This window comes from Pseudorca crassidens, chromosome 7, assembly GCF_039906515.1.
Source record: "Pseudorca crassidens isolate mPseCra1 chromosome 7, mPseCra1.hap1, whole genome shotgun sequence".
NCBI classification, from domain to species: domain Eukaryota; kingdom Metazoa; phylum Chordata; class Mammalia; order Artiodactyla; family Delphinidae; genus Pseudorca; species Pseudorca crassidens.
This window is the reverse complement of record NC_090302.1, coordinates 81,877,583-81,897,855: the sequence shown is the minus strand read 5'-3', so window position 1 is coordinate 81,897,855 and position 20,273 is coordinate 81,877,583. Positions and strand designations below refer to the sequence as shown.

The following is a 20,273-nucleotide window of genomic DNA, read 5'->3' as shown; positions in this document are numbered from 1 at the left end:
TTGCTGGTGAGTGGTCAATTTTGTCCGCTTTTCTGCTCCTGAGACCGATCTCCAGAGGGTGCCAAGGATAGCCAGGTTTCATTTATTTGTCCAAGTACAGGCATGATCAAAAGTGTTCTAAATAAGTCATGGTTTACAGCATAGATTATAGAATTTCCTCTGATTATTTGATTGGGTCACACGAATTTAAAGTTCAATTGAAACTTCACTTTCAAAGTTTCCTCTCCTTTTCTCTGAATATGCCAGAGCATGATGACAAGAGTATCACAGATTCCTAAAAATCCACCCAAACAAGCATATCTCAATACATTATGGTTTATTCACCTTAAGAAGAATCTAGAATACAGTATCAACAAGGATACTGGAACATGGTTTGGGATGGGAGACAGAGTTATGCCCAGTTGTGTTCTGGACCACTGATATAGATGATTCTCACTTCATTTTAGAGTTTCTATAATTGTAGCAATTATCTCTGAAAGATTTTTGTCCACACTGATTGGAATGAAATTTTCTGGAGCTGATGGGGGCTCCAAAGTATCAAACTGGGACTGCAATAACTCAGGGGACATAAAATGCCCTTTTCTTTTGAGTAAGCGTCCAGAGATGACCTCGAACGACCCAGTCAGATGGACCACAAGGAGCTTCACTTCAGCCAGCTTTTCTTCCTTTCCTGACTCATCACACTTCAGAGGTGCACCATCTTTTCCTTGTATTAAGATGTCTCTGTATACTTTCTTCAGAGCTGAACAGGCAAGAATTACAGGCTGTCCAGAGGCTACATCTCTGTTAAAAAAATAAAGTGTGTGGGGGGAAGATTAGCGCTAGAGTGAAGACATTTAAAATAATTGGTGTCAAGTCTAGGTTGAGGACTAGAGTCCCACTTCTCTGACAGTGGAAGGTGTTACAAATGGTGGCCAAGTATCAGGCAGTCCTGGCTTTGAGGTAAAGATCTTCCACTAGTGAGGCATCTTGGGTAACATATTTACCTCCCCGAGCATCAGTTCATCATCTGCTAAATGCAACTACTCAGAGTACCTGCCCATAGAACTGTAATGAGTAAGTTTATCAAGGTGCCCAGCACACAGGAAATGCTTGGTAAGTATTGGCTCTGCCCCTTGGATGTAGGATGTGACTGAGCCACCACTTGTAGACATGGGTGGCTGCCGGCAGGTACCTGTGCCCCGCACACAGCACAGCTCAGGCTCTCCTCTCAGGTATTCAGGGATTTGAATTTCACAACTGGCTTCTCTCCATTCCTACTCTACAGTATGCTGGGAGTCTGGGGAAGTTACCAGTGCAGAGCTAGAGAGAGCAGGAGAAAAGGGAGCATCAGCCCCTGTGTGGTCAAGGTGAGAAGGATGTGAGAAGTTTCCAGGGCAGTGCTAAGGAAAAAAAAAAAAACTGAGCCAGAAATAGAGTGACAAGGCACCAATAAGGGAAAACCAGTGTGGTTCAAGACCATACATGAGGGTGAGCCCCCTTTCCACTAAACCTACATGTACCAGCCAGAAGAGGCAGTCATCTTGGGGCCAGGAAGGAACTGTATAAAGAGGTGAAGGGTCAAAGCTGGCTTGGGTACTTAGAAATTTCAGTTCAGAACTGAGAATTCTGAAGGGGCCTGCCTTGATTCATGGCCGCTGTAGACTGGAGACCCAGTGGATGGAGTGTGTCATCAGCAACAAACCTATGTACCTGAGCCTTCTGGCTCTTCCCAAGGGCCATGAGTGAGAGCTTGTTTATTCTGAGCCTGGAAGTCTGATCTCTGTTCTCCTGAGGATCCTGCTTCCATCACAGGTCAGTATGTTAGATCTCTGACAAGTCTGTTTATGTTAGAGACCCAAGTGGGCAGGAGTTCTCAACTCCAAACCTTAAACCCCTAAGCCTATGCAAAGACAGGGCTGCCAGCCATGTCTGTGCAGTCTAAAAAAAGTAAACTGATTTTTAATCACACGTATACTCTAATTTCATATGGCCCACATGATTTTAGATTTATAAAACATGACTTCATCTGAGACAGCAAGATTTAGAACCTATTCCCTGCCACTTCTTTATCTTCCATGTCCCAACCAGGATTCCCAGGGGTCTGGCCCACAGATGGGTTGGGGAGGACCTCGTTTGCTCAGAGGCATGCTACAGAGCTGAACAATTTGAGACTTCAATCCTGGTGGCCAGTTATCTGTTGACTTATGAATGACCCCAGATCTTCCTGGTTGTCAGAGTTTGAAGTGGGAGGCAATATAAGTGGTGGCTAAGGTATAGCTATACGTCATTATTATTTTTTTAGCACTTACTATATATATTAGGTACTGTTCTAAGTGCTACCCATGCTTCATCTCACTAATTCCTCACAACAGTCTGTGAGTAGGAACTATATTTATCCCCATTTTCAGATGAAGAAACAGGTTTATGGAAGCCAAGTGGCTGACCAAGATTCCCAGCTAGTAATTGTGGAGTTGTTTAGAAGGCTAACTCCAGAACCCAACTAAACTACACATCTGTGGCTGATTAAAACCATTGTTGGTTACTTGATAGAGGTGCATTTCATTTCTGGGATGCCATATCAGCAGTCAGTTGTGATTTCAAGACTGTATTTTTTCCCCTGTACTTTGTGATGGGTTTTCTTTACTCACTGGCTTACCTGGCGCCTGATTTTCTCTTACCTTTGTAAAATGTCATGCAAGTTGCAGAGCCATGGAATCCTGTCCTGAAATGAAGGCAGACACAAAGTGGCTTTTCCAGGTTTTGTTCGTTTTTACAGAAAGTTAATCATTTTCATCAATGTTAAGGTCCAGAGAGATCTTAGTGGTTTTGAGGAGTAGGCCATGCACAAGGCTGAGGGGTCAAGTCACTAGGCAGTTCAGCACAGAAGCATTTTCCTGGTCCAGGTGTCAGAGGCTCTTTTCATAATAATAAAAATTGCCCTAAAATACCAGTATGTAACTTCCACCATCTTTTTTTTTTTTTTTCTTTTTTTTTGTGGTACGCAGGCCCCTCACTGTTGTGGCCTCTCCCGTTGCGGAGCACAGGCTCTGGACTTGCAGGCTCAGCGGCCATGGCTCACGGGCCCAGCTGCTCTGCGGCACGTGGGATCCTCCCGGACTGGGGCACGAACCTGCGTCCCCTGCATCGGCAGGCGGACTCTCAACCACTGCGCCACCAGGGAAGCCCAACTTCCACCATCTTAATCTTCCCATTGTAAGTATATTTTCTCTGGTTCTGATACGTATATAAATCTTTTATTATACTGCATGATTCTTTAGGTGCCTCTGATCTCAAATGCAGAGAGGTATTCACAGAAACCCTATGTCAGCTGCTCTCTGGTCCTATTCTTCAAATCCTCCAAAAGCAAAGCTCTACTCAGATATAAGCAGTGTGAGAATTTTGTATTTCTCCAGAGAAGGCAGAGGAAGTTTACACAGGGCACCCTACAGTGTTTCACAAAGGAATCCTCCTAGGGTAAATACTGATTGGTCATAATGCATTTAAAGAAAAACATAATTTTTTATTATGGAAATTTTAAACACATTCAATGATTTTCTACTCACAGTCTGATTTTATATATGTTCCAGCCATATCCTTACCTGTGCCCTCATCCTTTATCATTTTGATGCATATTCAAGAAGCATGATGTGTCTTTAGAAGTCCTTGCTCTTAAACATTTGATTACTACCATTTTATTTAGGATTTTTGCATTTATATAATTGAGATTGACCTGCATTTGTTTTCTTGTATAGTCCATGTTAAATTTTGGTATCAAGGTTATACTAGCCTCATAAAATAAGTAGGGCAGCTTTCCCTCTTTTTCTGTTCTTTGAAACAGCTTGTATACAATATATTATTGTTCTGAACTGAATGTTTTTATTTCCCCAAAATTCATATCCCCTAATGTAATGATATTTGGAGGTAATTAGGTTTAGATGAGGTCATGAGGGTGGGGTCCTCATGATGGGATTAGTGTCCTTTTGAGAAGAGACCAGTGAGCTAGTGTGTACTTTTTCTCTCCTTCCACTGCCCTCCCCCTCAATCACCCAGTGAGGATACAGTAAGAAGGCAGCCGTCTACAAGCCAGGAAGAGAAACTCCAGGCTCAGAATAAACAAGAACCTGACCATGCTGGCATCTTGCTCTTGGACCTTCACCCTCCAGAACTGTGAGAAATAAGTGTCTATTGTTTAAGCCACCCCGTCTATGATATTTTGTTACAGCAGCCTGAGCTAAAACTCATCTTAAAAACTCTGTTCCTGGGGCTTTTTTTGAGGAAAGATCTCTGATTACAGGTTCAATTTCTTGAATGAGCATTGTGTTATATTCAGATTCTTCTATTCTTGATTCAGTTTTGGTAACTGAAATACTTTAGAATCAGCAAGGTCACGTTTTCATTGGCGGTGGGGGGGGGAGTAGACTGTGTCCCTGAGCACTGTCTCTGCCATCAGATCACTGTCATCCAAGCCTGTTTTCCCACAGTAATTTATATTTTTCTATGAAAGTGTCCAATTTTATCTAAGTCTTAAAATTCACTGGTATCAGATTTTTCATGGCCTCTTTTCATTCCTAGTCTTAATTGTGCTTTTTTCCCCCCTTGATCAATCTTGCCAGAGATTTGTCTGTTTTTATCTTTTCAAACCATTAGTTTCACTCATCACCTATATGCCTTCTTTGTTTTATATTCCATTAATTTCAGCACTTATTTCTATATTTTTCTGCATTCTTCCTTTTTATTATTTTTTTTCTACTTAAACCCTTAGATCACCATTTTCATTTTTGTTATTTTTCCAAAAGTGCATTCAGAGGCTGTAAATTTCCTTCTAAGTACTCTTTCAGCTATATCCTGTAAGTTTTAGTTGATAGCACTTTTGTCATACATTTCCAAATATCTTATAATTTCCACTATGATTTTTAACTTATGAATTTATATGAATGTCAATTTTTATTTTTCAATTTTACTTATTTCTACAGTTTCCAACCATTTTATGATTTGTGAGAATTTTTATTATTGATTACTAATTCTTGTGCATTATGATAAAAAATGTGATTGATTGGTATGATATTGACTCTTTAGAATTTGTGGCAAATTGTGCCATAGAGCACTAGTACTATGTGGTCTAGTATATGGTCAATATTTATAAATGTTCCATATGTACTTGAAAAGAATGTTTATTTTTTATTCATGCTTTTCAATATATTTGTTGTTTAAATCTTCTATATCTTTACTAATTCTTCTTGTCTGTTTTGTGTATCTTTTGTCTGTTTTGATGTTTTCAAGAGACTGGTTTTAAATTCTCCCATAGATTAAGAATTGACAGTTTTCCCTTCTGTCTTTGTGTGTCTGAAAATGTCTTCTGCTCTTACTCTTACTCATTTTAAATAAGATTTCAGTTGGTAAAGAATTCTTGGTTGACAGTTATTTTCCCTCAGCAGTTTAAATACTTACTCCCTGTCTTTAGGGCTCTATTGTTGTTGAGAAGTATGTCTTGTTATATTGGGCAATCATTCAGAACATATATTTTCTCTTTGGTTGCTATAGGTAGAAAATAAACCTCTTTGTCCTTGATGTTTTGCAGTTTTACTATTTATCCTGTTCAGGACTCATTTTATATATTCAGTCTAAGGAAACTGTTAATATTATCTCTTTGAAAATTGCCTTTCCCCCACTTATTCTATTCTCCTTGGATTCCTTTTAGTTGTATGTGAAACATTTTATTATACCAGTCTCTTAATTTTTCTCGAATATTTTTCTAGTTATCTAGCTTTCTTATTCACTCTGGGTAATATCCTCTAGTCTGCCTTCTAATTCACTAGTTCTCTCTTCAGCTGTGTCTAGTTTATTGTTTAATCCATCTATTGATAATGAAACATTATCAATAAATTTTCTGTTTCTTTCATTTGATTCTTTTAAAAAAATTAAAGTATAGTTGATTTGCAATATTATATTATTTCACTTGATTCTGTCTATTTCTTGGAGTATGACTTATTCCATTTGTGCTTTTTTGCTGATTCTCTCTCACAGTGGTTCATTTACCTGTATCGTTTGTACTTTTTGACTGCAGGTGCATCTTCAGATTTTTTTTCCCTTGTAGGAGTGCTGAGTTTTGGAAACATTTCCATAGGTAGTTTTGCCAATTCCAGACTAGTATTACATTAATTTTTCAACTTGGTCTATGTCATATGAAGTGAATTGGGCGTAGGAAAGTCTCTAGTTTTCCACCTGTGGTCCAGGGGAGACAGCCAGATTCTTTGCTGCTTCTTGAATCTAGTGAGTGGAGATATTCGTAATCCTCACTCAAATAAAGTCTTCCTTTAAATACTTTATGCAAGTCCTCACACTTAGTTTCAGGTCCAGCTCCATGCATCATATAGGCCTCATCTCCCATCTCTACAGGGGCATCAGAATCTCAGTTCCCAGCCTCCTGGCTTACATGCATTTCCAAAACTTGGGGGAAGAGGTTATTTAGGTTTAATTAAATCTTGCCACTTTGATTCTGGCACCTGAGAATTTCTCATTTTGCTTCTGACCTTGGTTAAGCCCTTGGCTATGCCCCCCCCACCCACAGTCTTTTCCACCAGGAGCCTTTCAAGTTCTTCAGCTCTGGGTGAGCTCCTTTAGTTCCTGAATATCTCCTCTGGGCTCAGGCTTTCCCATTTCTTATTCAGAGTAACTACTCAGTAAGTGAAACGTTCATTCCACCAAGGCCTTCACTCTGTACTCAGCAAACTAAAGACCCTCCCGTTACTAGGACCCACCCTTTTCAGGAAGCAGAAGATTTTACACACACACACACACACACACACACTCTCACACACATATATTTAATTTTTTCATATTAAATAAAATTTTTGAAAAGCATGTGTGCTAATATTGGGTTGAGGTTCCTGGAAGTTTTACTAGTGATAGAATTTTTTAAGACTTTACCTCTATGGGGACTTCCCTGATGGCGCAGTGGTTAAGAACCCGCCTGCCAATGCAGGGGACACAGGTTCGATCCCTGGTCCGGGAAGATTCCACATGCCGCAGAGCAACTAAGCCTGCGTGCCACAACTACTGAGCCTGCTCTCTAGAGCCTGTGAGCCACAACTACTGAGCCCACGTGCCACAACTACTGAAGCCTGCATGCCTGGAGCCCGTGCTCACAATAAAGAGTAGCCCCCGCTTGCTGCAACTAGAGAAAGCCCGTGCGCAGCAATGAAGACCCAACGCAGCCAAAAATAATAATAATTAAAAAAAAAAAAAGACTTAACCTCTATGTACACACTAGTCGACCAGAGACCACTTAGAAGTACAAATGCAACAGTTACAAAATCCACACAAGACACAGATCAAAGGACAACTATCACCTAACTTACACAAATAATAAAACAACAGCTATTAATACATAATTCACAGAAATTATTACTCAAGTTACAACAGCTACTACAATATGCACACATTGTAGCTCAAATGTATTTAATGAATGAAACATTTGTTTATGTTAGCACTTGTCTGACTGTAGTCAGTAGAACCATTGTGGTTATTTCTAAACAAAGTAACAAGATAATGAGGCTTACCAGCTCCAGATTTGCAGACCACAAAGAACTCTGTGCTTTATGAGGAGACCTATGTGCTCTTGGAAAAGAGTGTATATGTTTAAGGTTTATTATTGGCAAGGTTTTCTAAGACATCATACTCAAAAACTAAATGTTCTGGAGAAGTCTATGAGGAGAAAAAAAGTTGTAGGAGCTATACTTATGGAACTTGAAATTGCCACTGTAACACATATTTTCTGGGCTTATGGCAGGGGTCCAGGAAGAAGAGTGTCAAGGATTATAGGTAGCGGGGATAATTAGATGGACTTACTGAGCTGTGCAGTATTTTATGATGGAAAATTGCCCATGGGAAAAGCTGCCAATTCAAGCACAGATTTGGGTTTCCCCTTTCTTTCATCCATTTACAAGCATTTGTTGTGTGCTTAGGGAGATCCAGACACTGCTCTGGGTGCTTTCTTTCAGTACTCTAGACATGATCACTCTAAGTTTAACTTCTAAGATTCCATTTGCACTCAACTTTCTAAATTCCTTTCTTTCCTGTACTCTCACTGTGAATAGCTAAGCTTTTCTATTATATTCATGAACTAACAGGAATGAAAAAGAGAACACTGTTAGTTATACAATGACCTTAAAAAAATTTTTTTAAAACCTCTTTGGCTATATTTTCCAAAACAGCTCCTCTAATAGAAGGCTGTAGCAGAGCAGGGTGACTGGGCCTTAAAGACTCATGAGTCAGCAGGACGAGCAGTTTCCTACCTAGGATCCAGTCCTACAAAGATACAGTGCCTTTCAGGCCTGCAGGAAGGGCAGCACAGGCCACTTACTTGGTAAAGTGGTATACTAATCATTAAGGGGACTAACTTCATTGTGTGTTTTACATGTAAATGGGGGCATCCCATTTCAAGCTGTAGAAATGATGTCAACTTTTAAAAAGTTAAGGAGTCTGCTTATAGCATATGGGGCCCACAGTGAGGTAACTTCCTAAGCACTTGGAAAAGGAGGAAAGAAGCTTGTTCTTTAAAGCTTTAATTTAAAGAGCAACACTTAATAGAAAGGAGCAGAGATGTATAAACTCATCTGAAGGAGTAAAAAGGACCCTCAGGCTAGCAGGACATCACTATGATCCAACTACATATTTTTACACACATAAAGGAAGCACGTCTGTCCCAGCAAGGCTTGGTGGGTGTGAAAGCCCAGGGCAGGAGCACTATGGAATTAAACAGCAGAGTACTGACCAGAGGACATGTCTGGCCATTGGACTGAGTTCTGGCCACAGGACTTTGAATATCATATTCTCATTAGCAAACATCTTCCTGTAAGGGGATGGCTGGTCTCACACCATTAGAAACTTCAGCCCTAACTCTCCTACTCTTTTGATTGCATGTTCACTGAGAAACCTGATTGTATGTTGGCTTCTGAAATCAGATCCATGTGAAGTGTTACAGGCCATGTGGCACTTAAATTTCTCCTTGTAAATTAATCAACTGGCATTCTGGGTTTTTTTTGTGTTTTTTTTTTTTTGTGGTACGCGGGCTTCTCACTGCTGTGGCCTCTCCCGTTGCGAAGCACGGGCTCCAGATGCGCAGGCTCAGCGGCCATGGCTCACAGGCCCAGCCGCTCTGCGGCATGTGGGATCTTCCCGGACCGGGGCACGAACCCGTGTCCCCTGCATCGGCAGGCGGACTCTCAACCACTGCGCCACCAGGGAAGCCCCGGCATTCTGGTTTTATGTAGAAATCTTGTGAACCTGACTAGTGGGGTTCTCATATGAGACATGAATGCATGTTCAATGTGTTGACGGTATCAGGCATTGAGCTGACAAGACAGAGCCTGACTACCCTTGTCCTATCTGGGTAGGCAGACAGCCTTTTCCACAATACATCCCTTGTCACTGTACAAGTCTCTAGGTGAAACAAAATCCTGAGACTAGTGCTGTGGGCTGCTAACCCCCATTCAGCAAGAATGTTTGGTTTAGAAGAGGTAGTTGGAAGGTTCAGAGGGCCAAATGCTAATTCACATATTCAGTATTCACATGCCTACTTAGAGTTCAAGGAGCAATTATAATGATGCATTAGGACTGATTCACAGATGCAAACACAACAAACAAATGAGTTGTTCTTCTGCATGAGTAAAATGTTCCTAGTGGGTTTGGATGAACCAAGGAGAGGGGATAATTTGTTTAATTTCTAGTACTTTAGATATCTCTTCTTTCTTCACATTAGCAGAGGAGCAAACTTGTGTTCTGTTATTTTACTTAGATTGCACATTTCCTTCAGTCCATCGGCACAAATATCTCTTTGTACAGAGATCAATCTATTATTTTATGGCTTAGGAAACAAATATGTTATGGTGTTAAGTTGGGTATTGACTTTATTATTCATTACATTTTCTGCATGCCTAAAACGTTTCACAATAAAGATGGAACAAATTAAAAATAACGGAAAACATGTTTGGGTAATAAGCTTCCTATCCTATGTATAGGAAAATGGAACTTTACTTTGAATCCATACTTTTTTATTGTTTTAATAGTGCCTCAATATGTGCCTTCGTCAAGAATTAAGCATGTTGCATCACTTAGTCATAATAAAATTCCTCAGAAGCTCAACCATGAAAACTAATATTAACACATGGAAACATTGAACTATTTAAACAAAAATGGATGCTTTCAGACATTTGCCCAATCAGAATGTATGTTGGACCAGTTTATTCACTGCACCGGTAAGGTCTGGGTCCACCAGCCATAAAAACAATGAGAGAAGGTTGGAGATAAAACAGAAGCACTTTCAACTTTATTTTACAGAAGTTTCCAAGTATTGAGTCATAATTACACAATTGGGATCCTTCCTTGGAGGATCACATGGGGCCACAAGCAGAGAGTTTTTCCAAAGCAGCTCCAAAGGCTACCTAGACTCCATGTGGAAACCAGAATTCTCAGACCTGCTGTGTAAAGCCAGGTGTCACCTGCCTCAAATACCCTTCAAGGCCTAGGCCCCTACAATGGATGTGCTCACCGGGGGCTGTGCCTCTCTCCTGCTCTCACCCTCACCCTTGCTTTCACCCTTTCTTGCTCCACTTAATCAACCCTGATTCACTTCTTGTAGATTATTTTTGTGTGTGTGTAGTATCAGGGCCTTTAACACAGTAGAAAAAGTAGAGTCTTAGAGGTTGGAGAGATCCCCCTCACTCTGTGACTTTGCTCAAGTTACTTCTCTGTGCCTCCCTTTGTTCATCTGCAAAATGGGGGAATCATATATAATACATTGAGCTGCTTTGGGACTTAAACAGGAAAAGGAGTAGACTCCATTTTAAACATTACTTTTTGGCTGATTTAATAGCTGCAATAAACAGCATTCATTTCCAACTCTGAATTTTGAAAAGACCTTTAATAAATAAATTTAGTATGCAGTGGGCTCTAACTCCACAAACAATGAATACCTAATATGTGCAAAGCACCATATCGAGCACTGGGGATATAAATATGAACAGTGCAGTCCCTGTCCTCGAGGGGGTCACAGCCTGAGGATGGGTATTTATCAATTAAACTACCCACAGGACAGTAATGAGGGCTCCAAGAAATATAAGAAGGGCTATGATAAGACAAGGGGAGAGAGCAATTTTGATCAGGCCCTAGGAAGACTAAATCTTAAAGGGTAAAGAGGATTTTAATGGAAGCAGGGCCTGTCAAGCAGAGGGAAGGGCAAGACTTGGCATATTAAAGATGGTTTACCAAGACTCTTGTCTAAATGGATGAGGCAGGAGCTCAGCACTGGTGAACAGGAGGTGTGGGAGTTGATAGGTGAGGAAGGTCAGCAGAAACTGTCAGGACTAGAGAATCAAGACCTTGAGTGACCTGCTAAGGAGTCTGCACTTTATTGTTAGGGTCTTAGGGAGGACTTGGACACATGAGCTCCAAATTTTGTGTTCATGTTTGTGAAAAAAGGGAATGATTGAGATCTCCTTTTCACAGATGCAGAAACTGGGGCAAAACAGAGGATATATTAAAGCAAATTCACTGAACTCTGTGTGTAAATAGTTACTACGGACAATATCGTAACTAAGGCAAGTCAAACACAAAAAGTCTTAGGGGAAAGAGAGGAGGAAACATAACCCAAATGAACATCCCTGCTTGCTGGATCTGATGTTCTAGGTCCCTTCATTCCTGATAGTCCTTACATGCAGGGATGGGCGGGGGGCAGTGTACCCTGAACCCCCAGCCCAGTGCTTAAGCACTTGGCCTATCTGGAGAAACAGTGTCTTCTGGAAGGGGATGATGGTTAAAGGGCAGGGCAGGAGCTCAGAGGAACAGATGGAAGATAAGTGTGTCCAGCATTGCTGGGGGAGGTGGAGAGAGGGCAAGGAAAGTAGGAGGGGAGGACAATGGGCGATGGACTGGTTTTATCTGGTGCAAAAGTGAACTTAAGCCCATAGAGGAAAGAATGCATGTAAAAATAATATACACCCCAAAAAGGATAGGGGGAAAAACTCAAATTCAATTAGTAGGTATTTTTAGAAGATGAAACCAAGGGTGATGAAAATTCTGTGAAAGGATTTTTCGGCACTGGTTGAATTTTCTATACAGGATAATATTATATTTATAATCAGGGAAAAATTTTCAAAAAAACCTCTTTTAAATAGACTTTGAGGTTGAAGTCTGCTCAGGTGTCACCATACGCTACCAGGACAGCATGAACCTGGCACATATGGGAGACTCACTGACTGGCAGCTTGGAAATTCTTTATTATCATCATCATCACGCTAACAATGTATTGCATCCGGGGTGGCGTATCTTTCTATACCAGCGCTGTCCAATAGAGCTTTTTGCCCTGAGGGAAATGTCCTCTATCTGTGCCACCTGGATTAGCAGCCACCAGCCACATGTGGCTGTTGAACACTTGAAATGTGGCAATGCAACCCAGGAACTGGAGTTTACATTTAATTTAATTGAAATAGACTTAAGGAGCCCTTGGTATATTCAACTCAGGTTCTTTCTTTTCACATCTCAGCCTTCTGAGCACAATACCCTCCCCAAACCCTCCTGAGACTCTTCCGCAAGGCCAACCGCTATGTCTGCCTCTAACACTCTAACTGATGTTCAGTACAGTATCTTTGGGGTGGGGGGCTGGTTGCCAGAGCAACCAGGAGGTCCTTGGTGCCAGCTCAGCTGTGACCCACACCTTCACTCTTAGACTCGCTGGGCTCTCATCAAAAATGTAAGCCATCTGCCATCTTACCTCTTTCTCTCTGCTTCTCTCTAAGGTCAGGCTAACTTGTACAGCTGCCTCTGAATATATTTAGTAACTTGTTGTGTTTCTTCCAGTAACTGATGACCTTTTCTTCTGTACAATAGATTCCTCTTCTGAATTCTCCTCCCCAGCCCCCCATCCATACTGCCCACTTAACAAGCCTCACGTGTGAACAAGAGGAAGGCTGCTTAAATGCCATTTTAAAATCTGTCCATTTGGGTTGCTTTACTTTGTTCCTTATTTTAATTTTCATTTGTACCTGCCAAGGAGAAAAATAAAATAACCCTAGAACAGTCACATTTTACACACTCCACAGAAATGGTTTCTGTTACATGTATGTATATATAGATAAGATATTAGCAACAGCAATAAGAAGTGATATTTACTGAATGCTTCAGGCACTTCTCTGTGCACATTTTTCATATTATCTCATTTAATCCTCCCAAGAACTCAATGAAATAGGTCCTGTCACCATCCCTACTTCACAGGAGGAAAATGAGGCACAGAGAGACTAAGCCATCTGCCAAGTCACACAAGCTCAGTGGTGAGGCCAGGTTATCTATATTATGTTTATTATCTCTCATATAATATCATTATTTTGTTTACATTATTACTCTGTCTCCCTTTTTTGCTTCTCTCCTCCTGCCTTCTAAAGTCAGATGCTGTAAACTTGATTTTGATGGTTTAACGTTTGAACTATTACAAATCGAGGTGCACTCCCTGGGACAAAGAGAAACCCTCAGAGTGCTCTAGAATTAGACCTAACATGGCTTAATGACTCCAGTCCTTCACGGCAGGACAAAGAGAAGAAAGTGGGGCCCAACTGGGGTGAGCCAAGGTCATGAAAGTGAAAACACCAGTGTTGCTCTTTGGCCAGCTCCATACCATACCTGCCCTTTGGACACCCTTGGCACGTGGGCCCAGCTAGAGCCCCTGCTCTCAGCTGCTCTGTGGACTCAGCCCTACGCCCTGCCCTCAGTCTCTCCTGGGTTACAGCTAATCACGCCAGTGAATCCAGTTTGTGACTCTGGTTTGAGAGAGACCCTCTAGGAAAGGGCCTTATGACAGTGTATAAAGAAATGAGGTGCTAGTTATTCATTCTTACACTCATTCATTCATTCACTCACAAATCTGCCACAAATATTTTCTGACATGTACTGTGTGTCAGGCTCTGGGGATATATAATAGTTAACAGAAATGGCCATAGTGCCTGCCCTTTTGGAGGTAAAATCTAGTTGTAGAGATAAATAGTAATCAAATTCTCACACCATCAAATGCCATGTTGCAACTGGGACAAGGACGATAAGGGATACGGTGCCATGAGAGTTTATTATAGGAGGTTTTACCTAGAAGTCAGGGAGAGCTTCCCTGAAGAAGGAGCACAGGAGCTGAGATGTGAAGCATGAGCCGGGTAACTGAGAAGAGGGCAGGGAAGTGCATTATTCCTCACAGTGGGAACAACAGAGACAAAGGCCCTGCGGGGAGGAGCATGGTGGTAGAGCAACTGAAAGAGGCAGGGTGGCTCCAGTGGATACAAGGAGGGGACGCGTGGCTCCAGAGGGCCAGATCTGAGTGTGTGAAACCCACCGGAGCAATTTTGTTTTTCTCCTTGGTGATCATAAATAGTGATGAATGAAAAAAAGAGCTGCAGCAGCCCAGGGAGCGGGATTCGTGACGCGATATCAGAGCCCTCCCCACTCCTGCACCTGGGTGGGCGGGCGGGGGGGGGGGTGTTCCTCAGGCTGCTGGTGGGGAAGCAGCCAGGGCTTTGCTAGGCAAAGATGCCAGGGCCTGGCGAGGTGGTAGGCTGATAAGTCCTGGGAAGAAAAGATGAACTTCCCCACATATGAGGCAGAGGGGAGCCTCTGCCCTCTCAGGGATTACATTCTGCAGATTAAAATCCCTCAACAAAGTGTTCCGGCAGATCCTGCCGAGCTGGGGCAGAGGGTGGCATCACTGCTGATGCCAGTTTAGAGTTTAGATGGGAGTTCAGGGCCAAAGCTAACATATGTGGTGGACCCGCTGTGCACCTGGCTTTTGGAGCACTGTACGTGAGTGCATGACTCAGAAACTCTACTACAACAAGCACTGCAGGAATCTTAACCTGGGTCACCCTGCATCACAGGACATCTGTGTTGGAAATAAAAACAGACAGCAAACCTTACCTGGTCATTCAGAGGTATCCCTTTTCCCATCTTCATCCGATTTTCCTCTGGGTGATAGTCATCTGCGTCGTAGAATTTCCACCCTAGCTTTAAGAACAAAGTGAAAGAGGGTATGTGGCAGGTAGTGCGGCCCACGTGACAGCCACCGTGGGGTTACTAAACCTAACGGGCAGGTACAGAAGCAACCCTGCCACCCTCTTCTCCACCAGCAGCCCGAGGAAACCACCCCCCCCCCCACCCAGGTGCAGGAGTGGGGAGGGCTCTGATGTCACGTCACGAATCCCGCTCCCTGGGCTGCTGCAGCTCTTCTTTTCATTCATCACTATTTATGATCACCAAGGAGAAAAACAAAATTGCTCCAGTGGGTTTCACAAGCTGCATGGAGGTGTCTGTGGTGAGTTTACAAACCACTCAGGCCAGAAGAAAAGGCAGGGAGGGGAAAGGGAGAGAAGCAAAGAGACAACATGATGGGACTAGCAACTGGGAGGCATTAGAACAGGTTACCTGGGATGCCAGCAGGGTGCCGACGGTGGATCTGTGGAGAGGACATAGATGTTACATGACTGCCTTTCCCAGCCTGCGCTGTGCCTCTTCCACCTGAGGAGCCCTGGGAAGCAGAGGGCTGCCCTACCGGTATTAATCACCGACAACTTATGATACTGAAACTGAGATAGATGCTCCTGACCCTGGAGTCTAGAGCATGGCTTTAGCTTTCTCCAGGAATTTAAATGAAATAATTATCCGGTCATCACCAGTTTTTCTCCCAAAAGCAATACATAAGATCTCATTAAACTCCTGAAATTTTTTCCTTAAGTTTTTGGTCCCTGTTTTGTAGATAATTATTTTTTTGAGAAAAAATATTGAATTATTAAAGTGATAAATTCTACTGAGGATATTGGAGGGAGAGGTCTGACAGGGAATTTAACCTCTAAGCACCCACACAAGGTTCAAGGAGCTCATAAAAGCATTAAAATATTGGGGCTTAAAAGGGGCACACTCTTCAAATAAAGGACATGGAGAATTACCAGCACTCATTATTAAGTCTGGGAGTTGAATGCTCTCTGTGCAATGCATCTGAGAATGATCTACGTGTTCGGACCCTAACAGGCTGCATGGTCAGTGAAGAGGGCTTGGGTCCTAGAAACTGAGGTCTGGCCACAGTCTCCATTCTGCCACTAAATGACCGTGTCCTCCTGTGTAAGTCACCTTGTCCTCTAAATCTGTTTTCTCACCTGTAAAACAAGGGAACTGAGCTACATTTATCCATTCACCTACTCATTTCACTCAGCCAATATCTACTGAGCACCTACTAGCTCCTAGGACATAATGCTTAGCCCACTGAGACTGGCCATCTTGAGGCTTACAGGCTAGCGCCGTGGGGTAGGGGTGGAGGCCTTCAGGCAATTAATTAGAAACAAAGTCCCTTCATGCTATCAGTTTCTGAAGTGTTACCCAAAATGCCAATCATTGAAGTATGAACTTCAGAAGTTTTTACTGTATCCTCCTACCATTTCACCATGCCCTCTTGCCTAAGTTTTACACACACTTTTACAATTATCTACTTGTTATTTTTGTTTAATTGGTTCACTTTTTTTTGTTGTTTATTTGTTGTTTTTTTGCGGTACGCAGGCCTCTCACTGTTGTGGCCTCTCCCGTTGCGGAGCACAGGCTCCGGACGCGCAGGCTCAGCGGCCATGGCTCACGGGCCCAGCCGCTCCGCGGCATGTGGGATCTTCCCAGACCGAGGAACGAACCTGTGTCCCCTGCATCGGCAGGCAGACTCTCAACCACTGCGCCACCAGGGAAGCCCCTAATTGGTTCACTCTTTAAAATTAAACAAATGTGTTAAACAAGGAAACTTTTTCCTTCCCTTATACAGGAAGCCACCCTCACTTGCCTTAAACAGGAGGCAACCAAAAAGATGTATACAGTGAAAACAAAACATTGTGATGAAATTCTAGCTGGATACTATTCCTTACCAAGGGTCCTCTCTCTTTTGTTAAGAAGGTATCAGGGAAGTTTTAAAAAGACACACTTGTACCAAACTGAGACCTGCTCCCAAAAGTAACCAAAGGATTGAGAGAACTGGAACCTCTCCCATTATGTTCACTCCTTTGGAGGCTGCATAGGGTGACATGTTGTAGCCTACTGGTGACTAAACCGTCCCAGCCGAACTCCAGGGCTGGTGAAATCAGCGCTGTGTACAACGGAAATCACACTTAAGACCAAGTTAGATTAGCCAGGAATGAACATGTCAGCCACCCGTCATAATTTAAAAGAAAAGCTAACTAGACTGGGGTGTAGACGGGCAGGAAGGAGACAGAAGAAAATGGAAAAACCACTCTACCACTCTAACCAAACTTCCTAACCAGAGGACAGCTGGACTGTTTGAATATGGACCAGGGACCCCCAGTAGAAATATGGCAAAGTGCTCGGCTCACAGGAGACTGGTCAGGGCCGAACATTACAAACCAGTTTGGGGCCCAAATGTCTTCTAGTGGGATGGTCTAAATCAGGATCAAGGAGACTTAAAAAGACAGTAGGCAGTAGGCTGGGGCACGGAATAATGAGAAAGGTATTCAAGAGGCCTGAGCCTGTTGCGACAGCAGGAAAAAGAAGGAAACACGGAAAGAAGCTGAGGGTGGCTTCACTAAGATTGTTAAAATATAAAGAAAGCTAACACCGCCACCCACTCAAATGGCTCCATTCATTCATTCATCAAGTCAATACATATTTATTAAGCACGTACTATGTGCCAGGCATTGTTCTAGACACACATGTCAATAAACAAAAAGGAAAAAGATCCCTTACCTTCAGGTAGGGGAAGGAAAGGCAATAAACATAATAAATTTATTATTTGACATTACTTTAACTGTGTTTTAAATGGGATCTTTCTGGTTTGAGACTATTGTTTTCTTAAGGTATTACCCCACTGCTCCAAATGTTATGGAGTATATTTAAAAATCCTGCAGGGCCCTAAGAGGGGCTCACAAAAGTCACCAAAGAGCTCACTGTTGCTACATCCAATGATCAATGTAATCAATTCTCAGGCATTTTATCACTCAGTCCATCGACAACAGTTGACATTGACCTAACCATTAGAGGGCCCAGGGCTCAGTCCTTGGCCAGCTTATCCACACTCACTCCCTTGGTGTTCTGAATATATACGTCTTTAAACATATCCACACACTGATGAGTCCTACATTTTCACCTAAAGTCCCTCTCTCCTGAACTCGACTTGGATATCTGATTGCCCACTTGACAGATCCACTTAGATGACCGATAGGCATGTCCAGCTCACCACATCCCACACTGAGCTCCTGAAATTTTCTGAATCAGGAGCTGCCCATGCGGTCCAGTGTATTTTAAAGACTCTTTCTTTCTCCAGGTAGGTAGGTTTAGTTTCCAAAAATTATTGTGGCATTTTTAGCCTCAAAGACAGGGAATCTTGCAGTATATACAGTAATGTCAAATAATAAGTTTATTATTAACTCCAAACCAGCTCTGCCTATTGCTTCCCCATCAGTCAACAGAAACTCTTTTCTTCCAGTTACCCAGGCCAAAAATCTTGAAATCATTCATGACTCTTCTCTCCTTCATATCCCACATCCAGTCCATCAACACATCTTTTTGGCTCTACTTTCAAAATATTCCAGCATATGACCACTTCTCTTCACCTGTATTGTTTTTCTGACCTCATCTCCCAATCACTCTGCCACAGTGGCCTCCCTGCTAGTCCACAAGAAAGTCAAGCCTCAGGGCCTTTGCACTTGCCATTCCCTCTGCCCATATGCCCTTTCCTGGCTATCCATGGGCTTATTTCCTCTCTTCTTGTAGGTCTTTCTCCAACACCACTTCCTCAGAGGAGCCCTCCCTCATTATCCTGCCTGGCTCTTTGTTCCACTTACCTTCCTTTATTTTCCCCTAGAGCACCTACTGCTGCCTGGTGCACTGCACAAGTATTTATTCCCTTACTGCCTCCCTCCCTTACTAGGATGTAAACTCTTTGAGGGCAGGGATGTATCTGTCTTGCTCACTACATGTCAGTGACGTTGAGGAAGGATTGAGCTCAATAAACATTTACTGAATGCATGAATATCATAACCATATGACATATGGTACAGTCTCCCCTCATCTGATCCAAGGCTTGGGTCGGGGGGCAGCACATGAACTGCCCAAGCTCACAATCAGACAGCAGTAGAACCAAAACCTAGGGCTCTGGACTTTCACTACATCACACCAGAGCAGCAGTTTTTCATTCTCTGAGTTCTTCAGTCATACACAGTGAGGGACTTTCTGGCTCTGTGTTTTATTTTAAATTTCAGTGCAAGATTCCCTGTCTTTGAGGCTAAAAATGCCACAATAATTTTTGGCAGCTAAACCTACCTACCTGGAGAAAGAAAGAGTCTTTAAAATACACTGGACCGCATGGGCAGTTCCTGATTCAGATCATTCTAGAAGGGACTGGATAAGCCTTTGGAGGTTGTGATATTTTAGTTGTCTTTTGCTGCCTCTGGTGGAATGCTGCCGTAGCTGCCTTTTCTGATAATAAAGGGCATTGTCAGACTTTGGTCTAAACAGGAAGCCAAAGGCTTCCTCAGCCCCCAAGTTGGCCAGACTGGGCTGGGCAGAGGTTTTGTGGTATGCAGTGCGCCTCCCTGCTTACAAACCTTCTTAACACCGAATCCTTACAGTTGAAGGGGGAACACAGTAAATAGGAAGGTTAAATTCACGTTCCAAAATATAATCAGAAAAGTCCAGGGCCCGGCAGGAGGGAGCTGGCGCGGTGTCCAGCTTGACAAAAGTCTGTAGGAGCCTGGGACGAGGCTTGGCCCTGCTCTGTGGGCCTTGCTCCCTTGCACGCTGGGCCCACACGAGGCCCCCAAACATGGGCACCTGTGATGGCCCGGGCCGCTCCAGGTGGCGCGGGGAAGTCGTTACTCTATTCGCGCCTCTGCAGGCGCCTCTTCACAAGGCGCTTTCGCTAAAGCCTCTGCCTAAATTTACAGACGGAGAGCCCGAGTCTGGGGTATGGCCCCGGGCCGGGTGCCCCCGAGGCGAGCAGGTTGGCAAGTGGGGAGAGGGAGCAGGTGCCCTGGGCCTCAGTTCCCTCACCAGCAAAGGGAAAGGACGCTCCCCTCGCCGCGGGCCCGGAACGCCGGCGGATCTGGCCTCCGCCGCCCCGCGCCGCCCCCGCACTGCGCCCCCAGCGCCCCGGCCCTCCCGGACCTACTTCCCCGAGCCGCTCACGCCCATCACCAGCAGCGCATTGGGCGCCGCCATCGCCCGGAGTCCCGTCGCCTTCTGGGGCCGGTCTGCTCCGCCTTCCCAGCCACGGGGGGCGG

General features: G+C 43.4%; 1 protein-coding gene across 15 annotated transcripts; it reads right to left on the bottom strand.

Moving 5' to 3' along the window:
- Positions 1-299: 299 nt before the first annotated feature.
- On the bottom strand, positions 300-20,261 carry IDNK (IDNK gluconokinase). Of its 15 annotated transcripts, none has more exons than XM_067744708.1 (6): positions 20,162-20,193; positions 15,433-15,463; positions 14,929-15,015; positions 7,542-7,599; positions 2,661-2,704; positions 300-783 (listed from the first exon to the last, which is right to left on the bottom strand). In XM_067744708.1, exons 3-6 carry the CDS (start codon positions 14,934-14,936, stop codon positions 438-440), a joined length of 456 nt encoding a protein of 151 aa, XP_067600809.1. In that variant the 5' UTR covers positions 14,937-15,015; positions 15,433-15,463; positions 20,162-20,193; the 3' UTR covers positions 300-437. The 15 variants fall into 15 exon arrangements, with proteins under 15 accessions (XP_067600809.1, XP_067600810.1, XP_067600803.1 ...); XM_067744709.1 differs by having other exon boundaries at positions 20,158-20,175; XM_067744702.1 differs by lacking the exon at positions 7,542-7,599 and having other exon boundaries at positions 20,162-20,261.
- Between the last annotated feature and the right edge of the window lie 12 nt (positions 20,262-20,273).

What these genes read in the sequence shown, in the direction of transcription:
- IDNK (XM_067744702.1), bottom strand. Translation starts at nt 20,211, where the DNA reads ATGGCGGCGCCCAATGCGCTGCTGGTGATGGGCGTGAGCGGCTCGGGG. An exon ending in GGCGTGAGCGGCTCGGGGAA is followed by an intron (nt 15,464 to 20,161) that starts GTAGGTCCGGGA and finishes TCCTCTCCACAG; the next exon opens with ATCCACCGTCGGCACCCTGC. An exon ending in TTGCATGACATTTTACAAAG is followed by an intron (nt 784 to 2,660) that starts GTAAGAGAAAAT and finishes TTTTTTTAACAG; the next exon opens with AGATGTAGCCTCTGGACAGC.